The 24,889-nt window shown below is 31.1% G+C and overlaps 1 protein-coding gene across 4 annotated transcripts in view; it reads left to right on the top strand.

The window, feature by feature from the left end:
• The window catches only part of LOC134725045 (nuclear factor NF-kappa-B p105 subunit-like), a 49,716-nt gene that overhangs the window by 5,975 nt on the left and 18,852 nt on the right, over window positions 1–24,889 (top strand). For 2 of the 4 annotated variants that reach the window (XM_063588540.1, XM_063588543.1), the window contains exons 1-10: window positions 207–295; window positions 6,194–6,352; window positions 8,518–8,657; window positions 10,125–10,273; window positions 10,905–11,038; window positions 12,186–12,344; window positions 13,333–13,437; window positions 14,799–14,893; window positions 15,427–15,565; window positions 17,338–17,463. In XM_063588540.1, coding sequence (XP_063444610.1) covers window positions 262–295; window positions 6,194–6,352; window positions 8,518–8,657; window positions 10,125–10,273; window positions 10,905–11,038; window positions 12,186–12,344; window positions 13,333–13,437; window positions 14,799–14,893; window positions 15,427–15,565; window positions 17,338–17,463 — 1,240 coding nt within the window. In that variant the 5' untranslated portion in view covers window positions 207–261. Of the gene's footprint in view, window positions 1–206; window positions 296–6,193; window positions 6,353–8,517; window positions 8,658–10,124; window positions 10,274–10,904; window positions 11,039–12,185; window positions 12,345–13,332; window positions 13,438–14,798; window positions 14,894–15,426; window positions 15,566–17,337; window positions 17,464–24,889 lie in introns of those variants that run through there. The other 2 variants (XM_063588541.1, XM_063588542.1) reach the window with 2 other exon arrangements.

The following is a 24,889-nucleotide window of genomic DNA, read 5'->3' as shown; positions in this document are numbered from 1 at the left end:
TCAAATCTTTGAAAGACACTAAAATGAGGACAAAGAATCATTTTACATGGTAAAGAACACATTTCAGAAGGAAGAACAAATATTTCACAATACATCAATGAAAAAACACCGATTTAGATAATTAATGTACTTTAAATACCATATATACACAAAAACTGGGAAGGCCCAAAAAGTTATATTTAGGACAATAAAGCTAAAAATAGATTGTGTAGGAAGGAAGATGATTAGGAAGTTGATAGGTAAAGTTACGCAATTACAATCATGCAGATTGAAGAAAGGCACAAATCGCCATTAGGTAAGAGGGAGGGGAGGGTTGGGCACATACAAAGTTGGACATGTTTAACTTCCCACATTTTGTATTTGCCTGTCCTTAGTCAGGAGCCTGTAACTCAGTCGTTGTCATTTGTTGCTGTCTATAAGATTTGTTTTTGTTCATCATGTTCAATGTTATGTACATGAGTCGAGTCCTTTGTTTTCTCTTTTGAATTGTTTTACTTTTGTCTTTTCTGCACATTTAATAGGTTGCTATGTGGTATGGGTTTTGTTCATTGTTGAAGTTCATATGGTGACCTATAGTCATGATACATGTAGTTGCTAATATGTACTTCTACTTCATATGGTCTCTGATGGAGAGTTGTCTCATATGAAATCATACCATAACAAAAGAGTATTTCGTAGAATTGCATTTTACTAACTGCAAATAGCAGATTAGGTAAACTACTCATTGATGCATATATTAAAACACTAGGATCTGTGATACATTTGTACATAAAAGCTCTGCTATATCATGTATATTTTTGAAAGTTAAATTGGCATATAAAATAAACAGTATAGTAACCTACAAGATAGATATCATTACAAATGATAAGAAGTTTCCATTTAAACATTATTAAAAGGACACAGTGTGTGTTTTTCTGGAAAATATATAGCTAGCTGATTGTACAGTATATACTCCATTGTGTTATTTTAGTTCCTTATGTGGTTAAAAGGTGAATAAAGATCTTTTCTGTTGATATGAAGTCAATAACAGGTTTTATCATGTGTCTTATCCCGGTAGATAGTTCAAATACAAAGTCACATCACTTTTTGAATAAATTATATAACTTTAACATGTTTAAGGTAAAATGCACTGTTCAATATGCAGTGTAAATCAAAATAGTTCAAACATGTATTGTAAGTAGTCTTTTGTTTTAACTTGATCAAAACTATGAAAATAAGGAAAATTTCTACTAGAACATTGTCATGATTGTAGAATAAGGAAATGTCTATATCAAACTGGTACCTTCTCTTCACTTTTGAAACCAGTTTTATCAGCCTGGAAAATATACAACCCCATTGAAAACATTTATTTTAACACAGAATAGATTAGGGTACTTAAAATGTAGTCCCAGTAGCATCAGGTTTATAATTTACAAGCATTTTGTCCAGGCTTCTGAAAGGAAGTTGATATGAGACCAAAAATAATTTCATATTCCCTGTTGTATGAACCTGAAGATTCATGTACATGTATTTACCCTGTAGTTTGTTTTGCTGGTCTTTTTGAGATTAAAAAATGCTTTTTAAAATCAGATATAGAGAAAAGTTGAGTCATATTAGAAACAAACCATAATTAGCTTAAATATCGTGATTTTACCACGGGTTGACCCTTTATGACAAATATTTTACCCTGAGCAATAGCGAGGGTTAAAATCCGTCATAAAGGGCCAACCAGTGGTAAAATCTAGATATATTCAAGCCCCCATGAATTATTTCGATTCTAATAGGACAAAAATGGCAATTGCTTTGGACTAAAGTGCTCTAGGTGAAGGCAATATTTGCCATTCCAATAAATAAACGCACTATCAAATTGACGTAAAAGAACGAAACAAACTGAATAAGTGACAAGATTAAACTATTTACAATAACATATTTAGATAGGTTTGAATGAATCTAAATGATAATTGTACTTATACATCTTATATGTATACAAAAATGGCTAATATAATCATTTTAGCATTGTTGGTTTACGTTTCCTTGATGTGATGATTTTTGGCTTCACAAGCATGTATTTTCCCTTAAATGCTTATTTTCTGACGTCATCGTTCTATGACGTCAGGTAGCTCTTTCGAAAAAAGCATATGACGTGGGTGTACGATTGGAACAGCCCATACAATATATTCATATTTTACCACGGGTGTGTACTCAAAGCGTTTGAAGGACGTCATGTTAGAATTAATCATTATATCATCTCTTGTATAAAAATAAATTCTGATTTTCAATTATCTTTTCGGGATCCTAATATTATTTTTGATAACACATACTTGCTCATGAATACATCATGTACATTGTATGTAAACTTGTTTTGTTTGGTCAACCACTTGATGTCCTGCTGTACATGTAGTAACAGACAATGTATTAATTTTATACCTCAATTCAAAGGCCACCTCTATGATAAAGTCTGTTTAATGCTGGTCCTGAGATCATGTCCAAGTTTGCTCTGATGTCTGACCATCTTTTCAGGACCTTTTTGGGCCATTGTCCCACAGCACCATCATGTGGTATAAAGATGCTGTAAGACTTAGAGCAATCTCTGACTATATAGTTCCATGGATCATTGGATGACCTTTATGGTGGTACTCAACACTTCAACTAAAATTAATTTGGCTCATTTAATTTTCTTAAAAGTTTGACAAAGTATTTCCTTTGACCCTTTAACAAAAATATAAAAAAAATCAAAATTTGAACCAACCGTTTTACAAGTTTTATCAGAAAAATTTCACTGGTTATATAGCAGTTTGACAAACTCTTATTTTGATCATTGAGAAGCTTAACATTCCCTTAACAACACATCTTAATTAAAACGTTTAACTGATTTTACAGAGTTATCTCCCTGTAGTGTTAGGTACCACCTTACATGTATATAAGGCTTTTCTGTATAGTATATATTTTATGGAAGTTTATGCGATATTGACAAACAGAAAGATATGGTATTTAAATGTTACTTTTGTTAAATTTAAAATTTTAACTTCCTCTTTATCTGAAATATCGTAGGCGTGATTATTAAAGAAGTAGCCCAGCAAAGGTTAGTGGAATGTATCGGTTAAGTATTTAGGAACAGGAAATAAAAAAGATATCCTCAATAAATCTATTAAGATGTAAAATGAATTAAAAGCTATAGCATGTATACATGGACTTATCTTTGAGATTTATATTGTACAAATATGATGCTGTTTATTTTTTCCTTTTGACTACTGTTTCTGAATTACAAATAATATAATAAAATGTTTATGGCGGACAACTGTGTCCGAAACTTTAAAGGTAAATAGATTTATATACAAGCAATCTCACGTTAGACATCTTGACATTATTAATTCCCGTCTATTTTTGACTGTAGAAAGTAAATGACGGAAATTAATTTTCAACATTGCTGCAGGCATAAAAACAGATACAAATGTATTAAGAGTTAACATGGTGAATTTTATTGTGTTTACATGTTTATTTGTATAATTTTTGTGTAAAAAGTACGAAACATTGCTAGTCCTATTCAGTTTTTAAACAGGTAAATTCCTTAAAATTGTTACATAGATTAATTTGTAAAATAATTTTACTTGTAAAAATTATTTAATAATGTTGAAAGTCATGTTTTTTTAACATCCTGGAGATTTTTTTTTTGGTTATTAATCATTACACATGTATGTAAATTAAAATCCATAACTTATTGTTATTGTTTTATATCATCAAATATCCTGTGTTTTTTATTTTTATTTATCACTACATGTATAGATTTATCATTGTTTATTTTGAAATGGAATGCTAGCTATATGAGATCTCTTTATGTGACAGTGAGTGGTATAATCTATAGAGATTTGGTTTAATGGGACTGGAATTTATTTTATCACGATTCAAGATAAATTATACCATGTAGAAAGATTTCTGTACAAGAAATGGCCTTGATCTATGTCAGTCTTAAAGATTTATTTCATTTGGTGATGCATGACTTTTTGCTCCATCTTATATATAAATCTCATTGCTACTTCCAAATGAAGAACAGCAATAAATTGGCTGCAGGTCCTTTGCGCTGAGTTTTGTCAAGTGTGAGTAGGGAATTAACATGCAATACCATAGTTTTCAAAGAGACTGTTACTTGCTGGTCAAACTTAGACAATACCTATTCTTTCCTGTCAATATGATTATACACTCAAAATAGAAATAGATTGAATGAACCTAAAATAAATTTGTTTACATGGCTCTAAGGAACCTGATTTGGGTACTGTGGATTCATTTATTTTCATGGGTACCAATTTTTTCGTGGTTTGAGGAAAATTTACATATTCGTGGATATTTAATTTCGTGGTTTTGGCAAAGTTTACACTCATTCCATTAGAAAATTTGTTTTTCGTTGAACATTTGAATTCGTGGTTCTCCTGTAACCAGACTTTTCAGACAGAATTTTTTTCTAGGTATTTCTAATACTGTAATCACTAGCCAGTCAACACTGAGGTTGTGAGTTTGAAATCTGATCAAGCAGGTGCACCAACTACAATTTTAATTGACTAGGATTGTCCTTTCCTATCGAAGGTCACCATTGGCTATGGGCTTTGCTCATTGTTGAAGGCCATACAGTGACCTATAGTTGTTAATGTCTGTGTCATTTTGGTCATTTGTGGATAGTTGTCTCATTGGCAATCATACCACATCTTCTTTTTTATATGCACATGTATGTGCTAGTTTTAGGGAAGGGAAATAATATTGTTATACTTGTAAACACAGTGGATGAGCAATTCAAATACATTTATTGTAACAACAACAATAGTTTATTTGAAGAGGGTTACACAATAAGCAATATATATATATAATCTTCCCTAATGTCCTCATCATAGAAAAAGCAAAAACAAATAAATTTTTGGTATAGACTTCTTTCTTATAAAATCTAATGGGGAAAATAAAGAAAATTGGAATTTATTACTGTAATATCTAATTTCAAATGGAAATTGAGGTGTGTGCATTTAGGAAATATTTCATAGAATTTTTCTTGAAAACTACCATGTTAAGTTTAAATCTATTCAAGTAAGCAATGAATTTCATATTTAAACAATAATATCAAGATTGTTGTGAGCTTTGAAATTTTATTTTGTTGTTGCAAATTTTATATGAAATAAGAAATGTTTGTTTAAATGACAAAATGTGTACGCTAGCAAAGATTCAATATACTTAAAAATGAGCTTTGAACCAGTTTTTATGTTATTAAAAAAAGAAAGGTAATGATTATCATTACATCATGATTTCTGGAAAGTTTTCAGTGAATTTGAGGATACTAATTTCATTTCTCTTATCTTTCTTAGTACAAAAAAAGTGTATGATGCTATTAAACTAAAAATAAAAGTAATACTGTGGATACATTATAATACGTTGTATACCAATCTTCGTGGATTTTGTGGAAACAGTTGAACCACAAAATTAATTGTTCAACGAATGACAAATTTTCTCATGGCTTTTATGCTGACTTCAGCAAAACCACGAAATCAAATATCCACGAACATGTAAGTTTTCCTCAATCCACGAAAATTGGTACCCACGAAAATGAATGAATCCACAGTAGCAAGGATAATGTTGGACACTACATTTCAGATGAAAAACTTCAAAAAGTAACCACAAACTTATTTTCAGTGTACATTGTTCATATATATTACATAAAATGATTATTATTCCCCTGTTGTATCTGAATGGGCATTAAGTTTTACTTGTCCATCTGTACATCTGTAGGTATGTCAGTACATCCCCAAATTGGTTTCCATTCTTTAACTTTAGCTTGTCTCAACCAAATGTTATCGAACTTATACACAATGCCAAGGCTTATTACCACAAAGCATAGAACGAGTTTGAATTTTGGTAGCATTATTTTTACTATTGTAGAGTTATGCTCCTTTACTAATTGAAAATTGCCGAATTTTTGTTTCCATTCTCTAATTTATTTTTACAGTGACCCAAATTTTATAAAGCTAATACACTGCTATAAACTACCATAAAAGTTTGAAATTAGGTGGCGTCAGTTTTAAAGTTCTTGGGTTATATCCCTTTATAACAATATCTCTAAGCGGGGGCATCATTTGTGTCCCATGGACAGAATCTCCATTTATTTTATGTAATGTCTGACCAAATAATTGCTGATTTTTATGCACAATTTATCTAACTTGTGAAATTGTATCTATTTCAGATGAAAATTGGTACAAAATGAGTGATGCTGATACGGGCTCAGATGACAGCAAGGACAGTAATACTGTTGGCGTCCCACAATTCCTGGTTGTAAACAATGTACACATGTTAAATGGAGATCACCACCATGTTAATATGTATGAGGAGACTGTTGATGATGGTAAACTTATTATATTATCAATACAGTGAAACCTGTTTAAACCGAACCTCTTCAGGACTTATGATTTAATTCGGTTTTGACCGATGTTTGGTTTAATCAGGTTGACAGTATACAATTTGATATGACAGTGCTTAAGAACAAGTTTGGTTTATACTGGTTTTCGGTTTACGCAGGATTCGGTTAAGCCAGGTTTTACTGTATATTCACAGATAGTTTAAGTGGGGGCGCTACTCAGTTTCAAAACAACAAGCTTTTCATAACATTATTATATATTGATATGGGGATTAAATAAAGGACCTAAAAGAGCAGAAAAATTCATAGGTCCATGTGCTTGTTCGACATATTAGCCATTGAAATTTTGGTTGAAAATAGTCTCTCTTGATTTTTTTATAGCTTTATCATTGACAAGTGTAAATTTACAAAAACTATTAAAAAATAACAAAGATTTTATAAGACTTTTACAGATGGCTTATAATTATACATGTAAAAGATTTATAAAAAGAGAAATGGTTTCAAATTTTTTTAACACATTCAAATGGATAAAACCCAAGGATTCAGAAAATCAGGCAAAAATTCCAAAACATGACATGCAAACATCCTTAAGTGCTTTTATGGATTGTTTGTGATCAGGTCATAGGTAGAAGACTATACTATATAACTATACTGTCATTTTGGTGTTATGATTTTACAGGAACTGGCTGTTTCACATTCTAAGGATTTTGGGTTATTAATCTCATTGTTCATTCCCCCAAAAGAAAAAAAACATTACATTATATATTGCTTGAATTTCCCTTGTGTAAATGTTTTTACCGTAATGAACCAATGATGATGGTTTAGCATTTGCTTATGAAATATTACACAGAATGCAATAGAGTAAAAACAACAGATTATTGGAGTTTGACTTCTTTTTTTTGTAACACATTGAATAACACCTTGTGAAACCATGTCAATTAACATTTTGTAACAAAAAACTTTCATACATGTACATACTTCAGATTGTTAATCATTCGTACTTATTTTACTAAACTCATTTTTATTTGACAATTTATCAGAGTTATTGGACTTTGACCATCTCTTTTAATCTTGTTACACAAATGACAACTTTTGAATGTAACAATTATTTATTATTCGTGGTACAATTGTATAACATATATAAAAAAACAACAACATGTGAACGCATCTAGAATAAACCTGAGAAACTGAAAAGTGTGGCAAATCCCTTAATTTTATATTAAGTTAGATGACAATTATGAAATGTAAAATATTCGCTTATCCTGCAGAATATACAGAATATACAGCTTCACTGATTCCAGTGGCAGATCCAGCCATTTGAAAAGGGGAGTCCCAACCCAGGACAAAGGGGGGATTCCAATAAAATGGGGGGGTTCCAACCCTGGACCCCCCCCCCCCCTCCCCCTCCCCTAGATCAGCCACTGTATTCTGTCACTGCATATAAAAGTTAGCATCATTGGGGGTTATATTCCAATTATAAAGTTCAATTGTTTCTATAATGATAAAACAGGAAAGTGCAGTCTACAATGGCTATAGGAAAGTCCTAGTATAGAATTATAAATTAGACACATTAGTCAGTAAAGTTCCTTCACTTCATGAACAGCTATGCAGGTATTAGTTAACCCTTATGTTATAGAAATAAATAAAATCACTAAAGTAAAATATTGTCAAATTTTCAGTCCAAACAATACACCTTATCGCTAATCCTGGCTAATCCAGCTGCTTGAACTTTTGATGCAAACAACAATCACTTTTCCATTGTGGCGTCAGATATTTTGTTTTATGACGTCAAATTTTTTACAGGAACCTGTGTGATATCCAGTAATGGCGGACAAATAACGATAAGGTGTATTTGAAAACTAATTTGAAAATTGCTAGACAAAAGACAGTACAACATTGTTTATTTTTTTTCTTTACAAAATAAAGAGGAATGATTGGCTGAGCATTACAATTACTCCAGTTTCTTTAATTTATCTCGTACATTTTATAATTCCAAAACAATAGCACTTTAATTGCTCCTACAATTACTGCTGTTGACCAGTATCATATCTTTTATTTAGGAAATAAAACTTTAGGTTTTTCTATTCAATGGGTCCTCATAATTTGAATCTAAAAAAATTGTACTTATTTCCCGTATTATTTTTATTTTACAGAGGCCAAACCCTACATAGAGATAGTAGAACAACCCCAGTCTAGAGGATTCCGCTTCAGATATGAGTGTGAAGGGCCATCACATGGTGGTCTTCAGGGAGAGAAAAGTGAAAAGTATCGTAAAACATTCCCAGCAATCAAAGTGAGTGATTGTTATTTTTATACTGCAAATTCAGAAATGCAGTCTGCACAGTTAGCCACTGGTCCGAGACTAGTAAAAAACTTTGTTTTGACAAATAACAAAAATGTTAGAATATTGGTCGTTGGACTAGTAGTTAAAAAAGTATTTGATGCCGACAGGAAATGTCTGTGTATAAAAAAAGGAGATGTGCCAATGACACAACACTTCACAAGAGACTAATTGACACAGAAATTAACAACTAATGGTCACCATATGGCCTTCAACAATGAGCAAAGTCCATGTATGCATTTATTGCTGAACAATTGACAAAGATGTGAGATTTATTTTTAAGATCAAGAGTATATTGCATACAAATTCATAGGCAGATCCCCCACCCCACTATCGTCGGAAAAATTAAGTTGATAATATGGGAATCATTGAAGCATGATTGGAGAGGGGCCAATGTTAGGTCAGTCAGCAGGCCTCCCTTTGGGAAAAGTTCTGGATCCGCCACTGAAATTACAAAATACTGAAGGCTAAAGCTGAAACTTACAAATATTTGTTCAGCTGTGCTGTAAACAGCATTTAACACCTAACAACAACAATCAATTAATAATTTTTGACAATTCCTACTAAATCCCAATTACTAGCTAGCTAGGATGCAGAGAAAAACACTTTCATGATGTATTTGACCTTGTATAATATAAATTACATAACAGTACATGTGTGTTTTACAGAAATACAAGGGGAAGTACAGTATTATACCTTTCTTTGTGGAAAAAAGAGTTATCTAACCTATAGATGAGATCAATTGTCATTAACCCAGTTGGATCAAATTCTATTGTTAATTTAAATACTCTTAACCCTTTTTGGTGGATATAACGGTACATGCATATGTATTAAAGGGACTAATCTTCTAATCATAAAAAATAGTGTTAAGATTAAAGATCGTTTTTGGGATAATACACTTCACTTTCAGATTAATGTATTTAAACCCGATTTATATTTACTATAAGTCAATAATTTGTTCATGTTAAAGTGATGACTATGTTCATATCTTGACTTATTATTCTTTTGCTTTTTTTTATCCAAACACGTGAAAAGAACAGTAAATTGAATGCAAAAACTGTTGACATGATGTATTAGAATATTCATGATTAATTAAAGTATTTATAAATATCATAATTCTATTAATAAATGCTTAACATAGAAGATGTGGTATGATTGCCTAGAAACCCTTCCACCAGAGACCAAATAACATAAAAGTTAACAAATATGGGTCTTCAGCAATTAGCAAAACCCATACCAAATAGCATAATTAAAGCTATAAAAGGCCCTAAAATGAAAAATGTATAACAATTCAAAAGAGATACTTAAGGCCTGATTTAAGTACAAAACAATAAATGTGAGTTCAGAATTGATACAGTAACATTCAAATTATTTTGCCAAGGACTGAACTTTTGAAACAATAAAAAACAATCTTTACAGATAAGAAACTACAATGGACCAAGCCGTGTAGTGGTTAACTTGGTAACAGATGAACCAGTTCCTAGACCTCATGCTCATAAGTTGGTCGGAAAGAACTGTAATGATGGCGTATGTACCGTAGATGTCAAAACAGGACAAAATACTGTCACGTAAGAATTTTACTACAAATTCAAAACAGGGGACAACACTCATGATAGTCAAACAAAAAAACAATTATTGTATGAATTCTCTTGTAAGATAGACGAAGAAAAAAGGTGTTGCAAGAAAAATTATTATTCATAAGACAAACCATGATAATAAGATCTTCTGGGATAAAAATTCAGTTTTAAAACTATAAGTCTTGCTAGCCCGATTATCAATTTTATAACCTTAGTTCTGAAAATTTGAAGAAAAAGGATTTGATTTAGTGTGTATCAAAAAGTTCAGAAACTGTTAACGGCACTGATATTATATTTTATATGAAAAAAACTGGCCAAATGGTAAAAGTTGTTCTAATTCTGTATTACTAGCCAGTCAACACTGACATTATAAGTTGAACTACCTGCATGACAAGTGCATTCTACTCTAATCTTAATTGACTAGTTGGCCAGTATTTCTGCTACAGGATCCTCCACCAATAAAAACTGTATGCCATTATAAAGCCAATAATGCTGAAAAATAAGTTAAACACCAAATTATCAATTAATTATCTGATGTTAAATGCTGCTTTCCTAAATAATACCTTTGACTGTTTACCGTAACATGTATGAAATAAATAACCCCAAATTTCTTTATTTCCAGTTTTGCCAATCTCTGTGTTCAACATGTGACAAGGAAGAAGTCAGCAGAAGTAATAGAACAAAGAATTATAGAATCTATGAAGATGGATAAAATGGTCAAATTAGGAAACCTCAATGAACAAACATATTTATCAGGTATACTTCATCTTCAGTTTTATCAATTACTGTAAATTCAGAAATTATTGCGAGTTTTTATTATTGCGAATAATGTGACAGAGTTGTAAACGCAATAATTAAAACTTGCATTTTGTAATATTTTAACTAAATTAAGCATGACTTTTTTCCAAATTGAAAAATTAAAACCGCATTTAAGTTTAAAATGACAAAATCGCAATAATAAATGCACGCAATAATTTCTGAATTTACAGTATATATATTTTTATAAGTTACACCCTGGTTAACATTTATAGACTCATGAGTGTCCAAGAATATTCATTTTCTTTTTTACTCTACATTAATTGTATTGACTGATTTTGATCATAAAAATAAGATGTGGTATGATTGCCAATGAAACAACTATCCATCAAAACTCAAATAATGTGGATGAAAGCAATGATAGGCAACTGTACAGCTACTTGGTATGTGCTACTTCCTTGCTAAGCACACAGCTTTTAGTAGTAAGAGTTAAAAACAGGTTGGCTTTGAATCAGAAAAAAAGTTAGGGATGTATATAAAAGAAGATGTGGTATGATTGCCAATGAGACAACCATCCACAAAAGACCAAAATGAGACAAACATTAATAACTATAGGTCACCGTACGGCCTTCAACAATGAGCAAATCCCATACCGCATAGTCAGCTATAAAAGGCCCAGATAAGACAATGTAAAACAATTCTAACAGCCTTATTTAAACACATGCCTGCCTTGTAGCCTAGATCTTTGAAATAAGCAACAGTACAAAGTAGATTTCATATTCATATCACATTAACATGTCCTTGTTTTTATACACACCTATTATTTGCCACTAAACATTAAACACCATCAGTATCTAAGATATTCCACCATATTGCATAGTAGCTAAAGATCTTATTTATGAAGTTTTTATTCTTAATGGCATACAATTCAAAATTGAAAACTAGAGGGCTAGTGGTAAAAACAAAATCTACTTCTCTTATGTGTCAAAGTTATTAAAAAAAAGATGCCTCCAGGTGCAGGAATTTCTTGCTGCATTGAAGACCTGTTGGTGACCTTCTGTTGTTTTTTGCTCTATGGTCGGGTTGTTGTCTCTTTGTCAAATTCCCCATTTCCATTCTCAATTTTATAATATATGTATATTTGTAGATGATGAACTGGCACAAGCAAAACAGCAAGCAGAGAAGCAAGCCAAAGATATGCAGTTAAACGTTGTGAAGCTATGTTTCCAGGCTTACCTCAAAGATGGCAGTAATTTAATTAGTAAAGTCTTACCCTCAGTCTTATCATCATCCATCTATGATAGCAGTAAGTTGGATTTTACCATTGATTAAGGACTTTTTGTTTTGAATTTCCCTAAGAGTTTGGTAGTTTTATTCCCCGTTTATGGGCATTATGTTTTCTGGTCTGTGCGTCCTTCCGTCCTTTCGTCCCACTTCAGGTTAAAGTTTTTGGTCAAGGTAGTTTTTTTTTAAGTTTAAGTCCAATCAATTTGAAATTTAGTAAACATGTTCCCTATGATATGATCTTTCTAATTTTAATGCCAAATTAGAGATTTTATCCCATTTTCATGGTCCACTGAACATAGAAAATGATAGTGCAAATGGGGCATCCTTGTACTTGGGACACATTCTTGTTTATTTACCTTTTTCTGTACACCTAAATTAATGTTAAATATACTTTTCTTCAATTCATGAAAGAGAGTTCTTAAACATTTGATAAAAAATAAAGGATACCTTAATTATTTTTGAGAAATTATTAAGATTTTTAATTTTAAAACATGAATGTTAGGTAATATATGGTTTTATTATCTCCCCTTGAACTAAGCACTTGTTAAATAGTTCAACATCTTCCCTTACAAAACTACACATTCTTGAATTTTGGAATAAATCTATAGTTTTAGCTTGAGTAAAGAGCAGTGTTTCTCTCGAGTATCTATGAATGGTTAATGCATAAATTATTTCCCCATTCTTTTAATTAAAAAATCCTGATTTCTGTATATAAACCCCAATCATTTATTAAATTTGATGGAGAAAAAAAACACTTTTTAGTAGTTCAAAACAATAAACAGCCAAATAAACAGCTCAAAATATTTAAAATGAATGCACCAATATTTGCTCATTTTAAAAGTATCTATCTACCTCATATATGTGTCAACAGAATCTTAGATTCCTATGTAAATCCATTCTATTACACACACAATATTTATAAGTTTGTGTATGTGTCTGGTGGGGTTAAACATTTTAATTTTATCAATATCATATTATCAATTATTTTATTGTTTAAATCATTTCAGAGGCTCCAGGGGCAAATGTGCTGAAGATCTGTAGAATGGATAAATATGGAGGGTCTTGTAGAGGAGATGAAGAAGTTTTCCTTCTGTGTGAAAAAGTACAGAAAGGTGAGAGAAATCAAAATGGGTTTAAATACATAAATTTTATTTTCATTAATGGATAGCGAGATTATTTTTTTGCCAGCATTGGTATCTAGACAGTCTGTCTTTGCTTGTCCTACTTGCCTTTTTGATTATATTGTTGGCTGTGGTCTCATTGATGTTTATCCCATAACTGCTTTTATTCTAAAATTGCTGTAAAAATGTAAAAAATTATTTAAAGGTTGTCCCCCCTTTTGGGTTATTTCAGTATGTAAACAAAATAGTTTTTTTTGTCAAATATTTATCAGCAGATATTTTCATGAGAAATAAAATGTTTTGGATTTAGATTCATTTCAAACATTTTAGGCAGGGGTACTACTTGTACAAGTGTATATTATTTACTTGAAGAAGTGAAAAAAATTATACACATATAAGTAAATAAATAATGTTTGAATAATCTCCCCTTAATTTTCTGAAAAATTTACTTGTACAAGTAAATTTTTCTTACAATCCCACAAAAATCCTCAAGTTTTGAGATGTAAAATCATGCCTTTAATGATTTTTCCCAGGTTTGCTCAAATTTTTTCATTAAAGTTCAATGATTCATCTCATTAATTCATCAAAGAAACTGATTGAGCAAAGATCTTGTATATTTGCGCAAGGCAATCAAAAATTGCTCCTTTGGGGCTTGTAAATGAGCAGTGTTAAGAAGATAACAGACAAATGGGACTTTCATTGTCCATGAAATTATACTTGAATGATTAGTAAAGACATCTGCAAAGGGTACACAATTTAAAATTCTATTAGAGCAAAGAAATCTTCAGAATTCAAGAAAAGAAGAAGGGACATAACTCAGCCAATTTTTTTTTTACCTATATAAGTAAATAAAATTCACTTGTATAAGTATCCTTTAAATTTACTTGTATGTGTATATTTTTTTTTACTTCTTCAAGTAAATAAAATACACTTGTACAAGTAGTACCCCTGACTGTCAAAGGTGTTATATCAATGATTATATTTTCATGCAAAGCAAAATTCGCAGATTATTTTTATAAAGTTTAAAACATAATTCTTGTTCACTTTTAACCTCGAGATCCATGAAAAGAGGTACCCAAGAAATAAATATATGAATTAACAGTAAGCAAAATAGGTTAATTAACATGTGACAATCAAATATTACCTGATATCAACTCTCATTACTTAGTTTTAATAGTAATCAAAAACTTGTTTATTATTATTTTGAAATTATATAGCTTGTAATATTCAATTACAGCTAACTACTAAGCCAATGTATATCAGCTAAATTATTTAATACACAAATTGACAAGGCTTATAGACAGTCCCACAAAAATATTTTCAACTGACATTGTAATATTTTCAAATTTCAGATGACATAAGTGTAAGATTTGTTGAACAAGATGAAGATGGAAATGTTGTATGGGAGGCTTTTGGTAATTTTGGTCCATTTGATGTCCATAGACAGGTAAGTGATGGCAGTACTATAAAAAGAAATATTTAAATCTAATTTATCCTGTTTTGGTATTCAAATTGAAAATAGGATGCATTGTTGACATCTCTAAGAGAAGGGGCAATAGGGGGTCTGTTAACATGTTAACAACACCTCCATTTTGGCAAAAACAGTTAACAAAAATGCAAAAAGGCTGATAACAGTTTACAAAGTTGGTTAAAAACAGTCAACCTCTTTAATTTATCTCAAATAACAGTTAACAACAACTTGAAAACGGCCAAATCGGGTTAACATAAAAAGGTATTGCCCCCTTCCTCTAAGAAGAAAATCACTATTTTGTACATGCATTTGGTTGTTATGCTTCCATAACTATCAGGAGCTTATATATTTATCACTTTGTAATTCTGTGTTTCAGGGTAAAAAAGGTTAACAGATGTAGAAGAACCAAAAAATTTAGGGGTCACTGTTACTAAAAGTAGAAAGAAAATTGAGTTAAAAGTTAACACATTTTTTGACAACTTTAAAGAAATTTCTATCATTTCTTTCAGTATGCCATAGTGTTTAAGACTCCCGCTTATAAAGATCCTACAATTGACCGGACAGTCAATGTGTTTATCATGTTACAAAGAAAGTCAGATGGAGAGACAAGTGATCCCAAGTCATTTACATACTATCCACAGAAAGATGGTAAGTGTATATTACATGTGATTTTGTCAGTATATTAATTTTAAGGAAAAGGAATAATACTGTTAACCTTTGAAATTTCATGTGATAAAATAGATAGATATAGGAAGATGTGGTGTGAGTGCCAATGAGACAACTCTCCAGCCAAATAACAATTTAAAAAAATGGTTATTTAAATCAAGTCTTCCCATCCAAATTGGTATTAGAATTTTTTATGTCCCGATTGATATGCCAGTATTTGAGGGTCGTCATCCATATATTAGTCTGTCTTTCAGTCCCTGTGTTTTGGCTAACATTTAAGTTGAAAGTAAGGTAAAATTTTGGCTTCATATAGTTTGTGGTAATTTCAACTTGAAACTGTACAAATGTTTATTATGAAGTAAACTGTTTAACATTTTTTCAAATAAGGGTTTTGACAGAGATTTTCTGATTCACTGGACATGTAAATGTGAAGTCAAAGGGGCATGTTATCTTATTCACACATACTGTAAACCAACTTATTTTCGGGAGCGATTTATTTTCGCGACTTTCACAAGTAGAAAATAACTCTTATATAAATTGTCGCGAATATGTTTAACATGGATCTTTCCTTATTAAACTTCATCAAGTCAATCAGAAAATCACAAAATTAAATAGCCGCGAAGTGATCTTGAAAGGGTAAAACGAGAATTAAAGTATCTGCGAAAATAAGTTGGTTTACAGTATTCTTGTTTCAATTGATAATTATAAAATTATCTTTAACCATTGGTACCTTATGTGGTAATAAGTTTCATTACAAAATGTAGCTCTCTAGTTCTTTTAAAAAGACAAAAATATGGCCTCTACAGCAGATTTAATACTATTATGCACAGACTTCAAAACGTGCAATTACATATAAAGTGATACTTGGCTAGAGTGCCTTTAGTTGTCTTTTTAAACTACAAAAGTACACACAAATTAAAAAATAAACATGATAAATAAACTTTACAAGAAATATTCCGAAGGAGCACACTATTGACTGTACATTTGTAACATTTATTAAACAAGTTGTTTTTATACTTCCCACAAATATGTAAAACAAGACATGACTTGAATCTCCAAACACAATATTAAAGGTTGTGGTATATTCTATGTACTCCTACACAAACAAATTTCATTCATTGTTGTAATATTGATCAGTCCTTTGGTTTTCTCATTTGAATTGTTTCTAGTTTTGTCATCATGACGCCTTTACCTATAGATTACAATATGGTATGGCTTTTGATCATTGTTAAAGGTGATACAGTGACCTTTGACTTTCCATATCCTTGTCATTTGGTCTTTATTTGACATTGGTTCATTGGATATCACACACAACATATTTTTATTTTATACCAGACACAACAAAGTTGCAAAGATTATAGTGTTTGATCCATGTTCTGCCTCCAGTCCTGTTCTTGTGATTGCAACTTCTCTAAAGCCACACAATAGACTCTCATGAAAATTTGTAGATAAATGGTACATACTATGTAGATGTGCATTTTAACAGGAAATTATATTGAATTATTTCTCTAGGAGTAATGCCTCTTTGTTTAAAATTTAAAATATAGTGCTGCAACAGTTTGTCATTGCAACTCTGCTGAACCCACACAACAGAATGTCATGAACCTTTGTAGAAAATAAGGAAATACTACTGTAGAGTTTTAAATATAAAACTGCAACTCCTCTGAAACCACACAACACAATTTACAGAAAGCTACCATCATCATTCATCAGTACATGTTTTTAATAAATGTCTTGGTTGTTTTTCATTCTAGAAATAGATGAGTTACTCAAGCATAAAAGAAGTAAGAAGATGCCAAGTTATCCTGGCCCAGGGAACTTTGGTGGACCAGGAGGAAACAACTCTAGTAGAAATAACATCAATATTACTGGAATACAAAGTAAGCAGATTATATATTACTTTTGTAAAGGCTGTGTATGTACCAAGCCAAATAACTGCAATTTCACTAGCTAAGGGTTATAACTTATGGTCCATGAGTCCGTTTCACAAAAATTCTTGCGACTATGATTCTCAATTCACTAAAAATTGTAACCACCAAAACATTTTGTATACCATTTTCAATGAAAATCGCAAAATGTTACACCCGTGAAAATAGCCGCCTATATGGTATTGTACTTTTCCTGCAATTTAAAATTGAACTTGAATGTATAATAGTTCTTTTACATCCAAAGCAATGCATTTATTTTTGAATGAAATCCACCTGACATTTATTTTTGAAGGAAATCTACATGACACAGTGATAAGGACACAAAACTGAACTGTTATATTAACAGTATTTTGACCATTAAGTTCATCTTGTTCTTTACAACAGAAGCAAGATACCAGGAGACTAGCCATTAATCCCTTTATACTATTTGTCACTATATTTACCTCCACCCAAAACATCAATTCTCAGAGACATTTCAACATACAGCTTTCAAACTAACTTAATAGAATTGTTTGTCATCATATCCTTTGAAGGTACTATATTCAGTGGCGGATACAGAAAAAAATTTGGGGGTGGTCCCAAATGAATATTGAATGGTATGAAAAAGGTTAAAAAATACCTTTGACATTATGGAAGATCATGAATTTGAACAACACCATGCGATGCACATATTCCTAGGTAAAGGAATTTAAAGACATGTAAAACTGATTTTTATTTAAGACTCTATACAATATCTTGCAATCTAAAATAGCACAACATACAACTGTCATCTGAATAAGGCAAGCTGTAAAAAGGGTTTAGCTAAAATGTTCCGAATCGGTAAAAATAGTTTTACGTAAAATTGTTCAAAATTTACTAATTTTACAAACTTGAGAGTCGATTATCAGGTCATTCAACATCATGCTTCGCGGGGTTTCTTTGCAAAGTTATCTATAATTTGTGTTATCTTTAGTTCCAAACTGTAGTGCACATGCATCAACGCAAGTCCGTTTAAACGTGATTGTCCCATAGTTGTTCTCAGATAGGGTTTTAGAAGTGATAACTCACTGTTAGATCGCTTACATTCGCAACTCGTCACCTCCATGGTAGCTATGATTTTAAAGATAACAGAAATAATTGGAAAGTCGGTTTTGCAACATTCTTTCAGAGCACTGGCTACAGTTTCTAGTTTTGAAAGCATTGACTCGCAAGTCTTTTGCCACAAACGCAGTACGGAAGGCATTGTAGATGGACTCGGCAAATCAGTATGGTAAAAGTCTACAAATTGTTTAATTTCATCAAATGTTGCGATTTGTACAAGTGCCGGTACTAACTTCAGTGCTTGGATTGCTGTTGATGTTGGGGGAGAGGGAGGTGGCTCAAAGAAATAGATAAACAAATTTAATTTAATTCATTCATAATGATTGTTTTTTTTTCAAAATGTACATAAATGAAATTTTTAAAACCGAGACTCCGTTAGTTGGAGAAGTCAACTTCTCTAATTTTTGTGCTATTTTCACATTTCCTGACCGGTGTGAGAAAAATAGCTCTTCTCACTAGTGAAAAATCTGTTCTCGGCAAATGATTAGTCGAAATTTGATTATGACGTCAAAATGTTTTGTTTTCTTCTCAATTTTCCTATTGTGACGTCATGAAAAAAGCCGACCTTGCCTGATGACGTCGCATATAAAGAGCACAATTTTCTGAAAATCTTTGAAAAAAACCGATAAAAACCATTAGAGAAACAGATTCCGACACTATATCTCGTGTATTACGATATTTCTCCACTCTCGACAGTTAAATTTTATTATTTAAAGGGCTCGGCAAGCCTCGCGCTTTGAATAATAAAATTTAACTGCCTCAAGTGGAGAAATATCGTAATACACTTGTTGCAGTGTAAGAATCTATATTTCTTCATATTGACGAGCTGTTTTGACAATCTAATTACATGTATATAGGTGAAACGGATTGATCCGTATTCTATCATTGTGACACCTCCAGGTATCCAGGTAATCCATAGCCAATTAGTGCGATGAAAGGATTAATCTTAAGTGTTAATTTGTTAATTAGCTAGTTATTGAAAAAATAGACACTTTAAAAAAAATTTAGGTTCGTCATGGGGGTGGTCAGGTGCGCCGTGGGACCACCCCCTGGATCCGCCACTGATATTATCAGTTATATTTGACAGTTTGTTGACCTCGACCATTGTATTTTAGTATTGTGACGATAGCATCTTGTGAATGCAACTTTTCTGAGACTATTATATAGTTTAGTGGTGTCTGCCTTCATGTTAAGAGGACAATATATTATACAGTCATCTTGATTTGACTATTATAGGGGGTTTTATAATAGTGTCACCTTTTGATTACAAACTTATTTGAACTATTCAACAAAAATCTTTTATACTTGATAGAAATGTTTGCTGTCATGTGTAGTTGACCACATAGTATTGTCCTTTTGGTGTGACCACTTTTAAGTTTTAAGGGAGTCTCAAGTCTTTAACCATGTTTTTACTATGGCACCACAATGCCACATTATGACCACAATTTAATTTCTTATTGATACAGCTAAGGAGACTTTTTGTTTTAGCTTAGAAGTCACAGGTTATGTTCTTCATGTATATGTTATGATGGTATGATACTAAATCCCTAACGGGAAGGATTGTGCTTGATGTTCATATGATGAAATCATAATCTTTCAGTCAGTTTAATTGAAGTCTGGAGCTGGCATGTCAGTTTACTGCTAGTAGTCTGTTGTATTTATGTATTATTGTCATTTTGTTTATTTTCTTTGGTTACATCTTCTGACATCAGACTCAGACTTCTCTTGAACTGAATTTTAATGTGCGTATTGTTATGCGTTTACTTTTTTACATTGGCTAGAGGTATAGGGGGAGGGTTGAGAGCTCACAAACATGTTTTACCCTGCTGCATTTTTGCGCCTGCCCCACGGCATGAGCCGCTGGTCTTTGTTAGTCTTGTATGATTTTAATTTCAGTTTCTTGTGTACAATTTGGAAATTAGTATGGCGTTCATTATCACTGAACTAGTATATATTTGTTTAGGGGCCAGCTGAAGGACTCCTCCAGGTGGGGGAATTTCTCGCTATATTGAAGACCTGTTGGTGACCTTCTGCTGCTGTTTGGGTTGTTGTCTCTTTGACACATTCCCCATTTCTATTCTCAATTTTATTGAAAGAAGGACATGATCATTTTGTTAAATTAATGCTTCAATGCTTCATAATAAATGTGAGAAAAATGATACGGCAGAATAAGACTAAAACAGGAAGTGTAAAAAAATACAAATTTTCTTTGATTTATTATGTTTTCAGAATATTTCCTTTAAAAACAGATTAGTTTCAATTCAAAACATAAAATGTAGAGTTTCCATTTACTAAACATGCTTAAAGTACTTGAAATGGAAAAACTTTGAAAACATGCTTTCAAAGTAATATAACCTAATTATTACTTACCAACTTTAAAAAAAAACAAAAACAAAAAAAAACTTTACATATATTTTTGTCTTAAAATGTTATTTATTTCATAAAGGAAATTATTACCCTTTCTACACTGCTAATGGTATGTTAAAATACTCATTTTGTCTTCCAAAGTAATACTTCGCAAATTTGAGAGCACATTTATTTTTCACACTAGTGCAGGAGACCTATAACAGGATTCACTAGATCATTGAACCCAGTTTTTACAACCCATGATAACTTTTCGTTGATAAAAGTTCCCCACAATGTCTTTCTTCAGGTAGTGAAACTTATTCACAGAATTTGATTGGATGCACTGTAAATTGTATAAATATTTACTATATCATATTTATGTCTATCTAGCCGTATTGTCAACAGAATTTTAAAGATATTTCCTTACAATGTAAAAAATATATTTGATCAAGTTTTTATATCAAATGAAATAAACTGAAACAAGATTTTATATGGAAATGATTTAATAAAAGAAACTTTTGTAAATGTTCCCTGATTTTTTCCCCTGATTAGTTAAGAATTTTTGGAAACTACTGAGTTTCAACTCCTTCTAGCAAATGTTGCCTTAGATGAATTTAGTTGTTCTTGTTAAGGTGGTACCCAGCGCTTTCACTAAATTAAATTTGGCTCATTAAATTTTCATAAAATTTTGACAAAGTATTTACTTTGACCCTTTAACAAAAATATAAAAATTTCAAAAATTTTGAACCAACCGCTTTGTCAGAAAAATTACACTGGTTATATAGTAGTTTGACAAACACCAATTTTGATCACTGAGAAGCTTATAATTCCCTTTACAACACAACATAATTAAAACGTTAAGCTGATTTTACAGAGTTATCTCCCTGTAGTGTTAGGTACCACCTTAAGTCCTTGTTGCTCTAATGGCTCCTAATGTAGCAAAGTCTTTATACATATCCCTGTCTTCCAATTTATCTATTCCTGAGTAAGGGAAATCACAAAAAAGCCTTGAAGTCATATTCTAAATATGATAATGGAATGAAACTGTTTTGAATAATATTTCATCAGTAATTATAAAAACATGAAAAGATTATTGAAAAATTGAATGGGGACCCTCTTACATATTAAAAGTATCCATTTTGATTTGAATTTTCAAGGTATTTTCTAAAAGTGACTTATTTCGACATGTTTGATAAGGGCTGGAAAAATGACGGCAAAGTTTGACCGTTCCTAATGAAGCCTTTTTAGCCTGATACATACAACTACCAGAAAATATGATGCAGGGTGTATTTGTTGCCTTGATAGTGGTTTCAGTATCTAGAAGGTTAGATAAACATTCATTTTGTTCTATCAATCTAGTTTAAAACTGAAACTGGTTTACATTTGTTTTTTGATAACCAAAACTGGTCTCCTTAACTTTTAAATGCACAAATTGGCTCATAGATATGATGTTAGTTCTGTTAACAAAAAATTCAGCTAACTAGCAGTTACAGTTTTAGATGAATTTGACAACTCTAAAATTATTAACACTTAGGCCAAATTTTCTCAGTAACTGTTGATAAATTTTAAAAGGTTTTATTTTGGTCTATAGAATCGTTGTAAGATGTACATGTCTGGACCAGGACTAGGTGCCAGACATACATTGTAAGAAGGTTTGTTGATTGACTTTTTAGTTTCATGTAGTGAGACCTTTATTACAAGACTGTCAAGATGTTTCTGTCAAAACTATTAAGCGGGCGTGACATTATTCAGTGTTTACACCTATGTTATGTAACGTTGTAAGGCTATTTATTATGTTTGTTTTATTTGTCAAATGTTGTGATGATACAGCTGTCAAAACAAAATGATCTCAAGATATTGTCAGGAAACTTAGTTTTTGCACATAACAAGTAATATTCTCACATGCATGAGAAATACTTTCAAATGTACCCTGAACCACTTTTAAGGTTTTTTTTCAGCATACATTTCTACCAGTCGTATTTCTTTTGTTTTATACTTAGGAACCCCTATTAAATTAAGATCAGCCCCTGTTTTTGAATAAATCATTGTTTAATGTGCTTGAAAAAAATGATAATACTATACTGACATGTGACACAAGAGAAGATCTAGGTATTGTTTGGTAACTAAATGGATGCTGTGCCTTCTGCCTTGAGAATAATTCTTCAGTATTTTCAGGATTTGGCTTGAATTATAGCATTAAACTCATTAAAATTCCATACTATTTATCATTTGATTGCCATAGAAGGTATACAACTAGAATTGAATATTCCACAGATATATAAAAAGATAATACAAAAACATGGAAATGTGGTAAAATTTCCTTTTTTCCACCAGAGTTTGAATGACCTGGACATAATCAATTTTAGATCATTGTTGACCTTCAGCAATGGGAAAAACAAACCCGTACTGTACAGTCAGCTATTACATGACCTGACAAAAATGTGGCAGCGTCAAACATCTTTTTCTAGATTTTGTAAACAAACAATGTCATACATCATGAAGATATTTCAAGTGGTTCACACTTCACTCTAATTTTGGAAAATATAAAATTACCTGCATGACCTGCATGAGCTTTGTTTAGACAATCCCTCCGGCAAAAATATATGGGCACATACGATTGGCTAAATTATGGACAAATTATTGCTGTAGAAAAAATATTTTTTTGTAGTAGGATTATGACTTTTTTGAGTACATAATACTTCAATGTTATTACTAGAAGTGATTTTATATTTGTAATTAAAAAATCACTGAGATTTGAAGTTTGTAAAAATAAGGACTGGTAAATGTACTCAACTTGAAGAGGTCAATTCTGAAAAAAGGCTATTTATATTGGCTTACTTATACTCTGGAAAACTTTTCCATGTGGGAATAATCAAAATTCATTCCAAAAAATATTTTGTAATTTATATAATCACTTTTCCATGTGGGAACAATCAAAATTCATTCCAAAAAATATTTTTTAATTTAAATAATTACTATTTTTACTTCCTCTATTTATTCCTCCCTTATATAAGAGTATAGAAATGTTATAAAAGTAAACTAGAGTAATTTGAAGTATATCTTTAAACTACAGGAAGATATACTACAAAAATAATAAAAGGTATGGAGAAGAGAAAGAGGGAAAAGGGCTGGGGGGGCCTTCATATCTGTTTTCTTTAATTTTTTGGCTCTTTATTGTTCATTAAAGAAATAATGGCTATTCTGTAATAACTTGATAATTTTTTCTCAAATTAGGATAATTTCACTATTTTTGTAATTTTTAGCAGTTACTTCATTTCTATTTAAGCACTCCATTATTCTCAATTCTTTAATTAAAAAAAACCCACTATTTTATTCAATTCCCCCATTCCCCTTTATAAAAATTTATAATTAATTTATTCTTCATTCTTCAATTCCCCTTCCAGACTTATAATAATTAATTATTATTTTTTTCACTTTTATGTAAACCCTATATATCCGCAATCTTGTTTGTCAGATTTTATATTTTAAAAAAAAGTTTTCTTAACCTAAGCATATCTTTTTCATCTTCTTGTAAGGATGGATAACTTTGTTAGCAATAGAAGGTTCCAAATGACTTTTTCATCATATGACTTTTTATATTTATTTTAAATGTCGTAATTTATAATGTTTCCTGTTATATTTAAACGCAAAGCACTTGTATAATGATATATTTATAGAATTAAATGTAAACTTTTATATCTAAAAATAGAAACTTATCCCAAAAGTTTCAGTAGTAAACAGATGATGATGACACTTATAATTCAGTAGTTATGCAATATAAATTATGATTAACTAAATGGGGAAAGCCTTTTTTTAGATTAAATAAAGCTTACTAACAAAAGCTAGTCACTATATAAGGAACGTCATTGATCAACATGATCAATGCAACTAACAAAAACTGCTTGAAGAAGAAGCTGCATAATCGATCAGACTCCAGAAAAACTTATTGAAT

The sequence above is a fragment of the Mytilus trossulus genome, chromosome 7 (genome assembly GCF_036588685.1).
Source record: "Mytilus trossulus isolate FHL-02 chromosome 7, PNRI_Mtr1.1.1.hap1, whole genome shotgun sequence".
Lineage (NCBI taxonomy): Eukaryota > Metazoa > Mollusca > Bivalvia > Mytilida > Mytilidae > Mytilus > Mytilus trossulus.
Note: the sequence above shows the minus strand (reverse complement) of the source record. Positions and strands in the feature narration are given on the sequence as shown.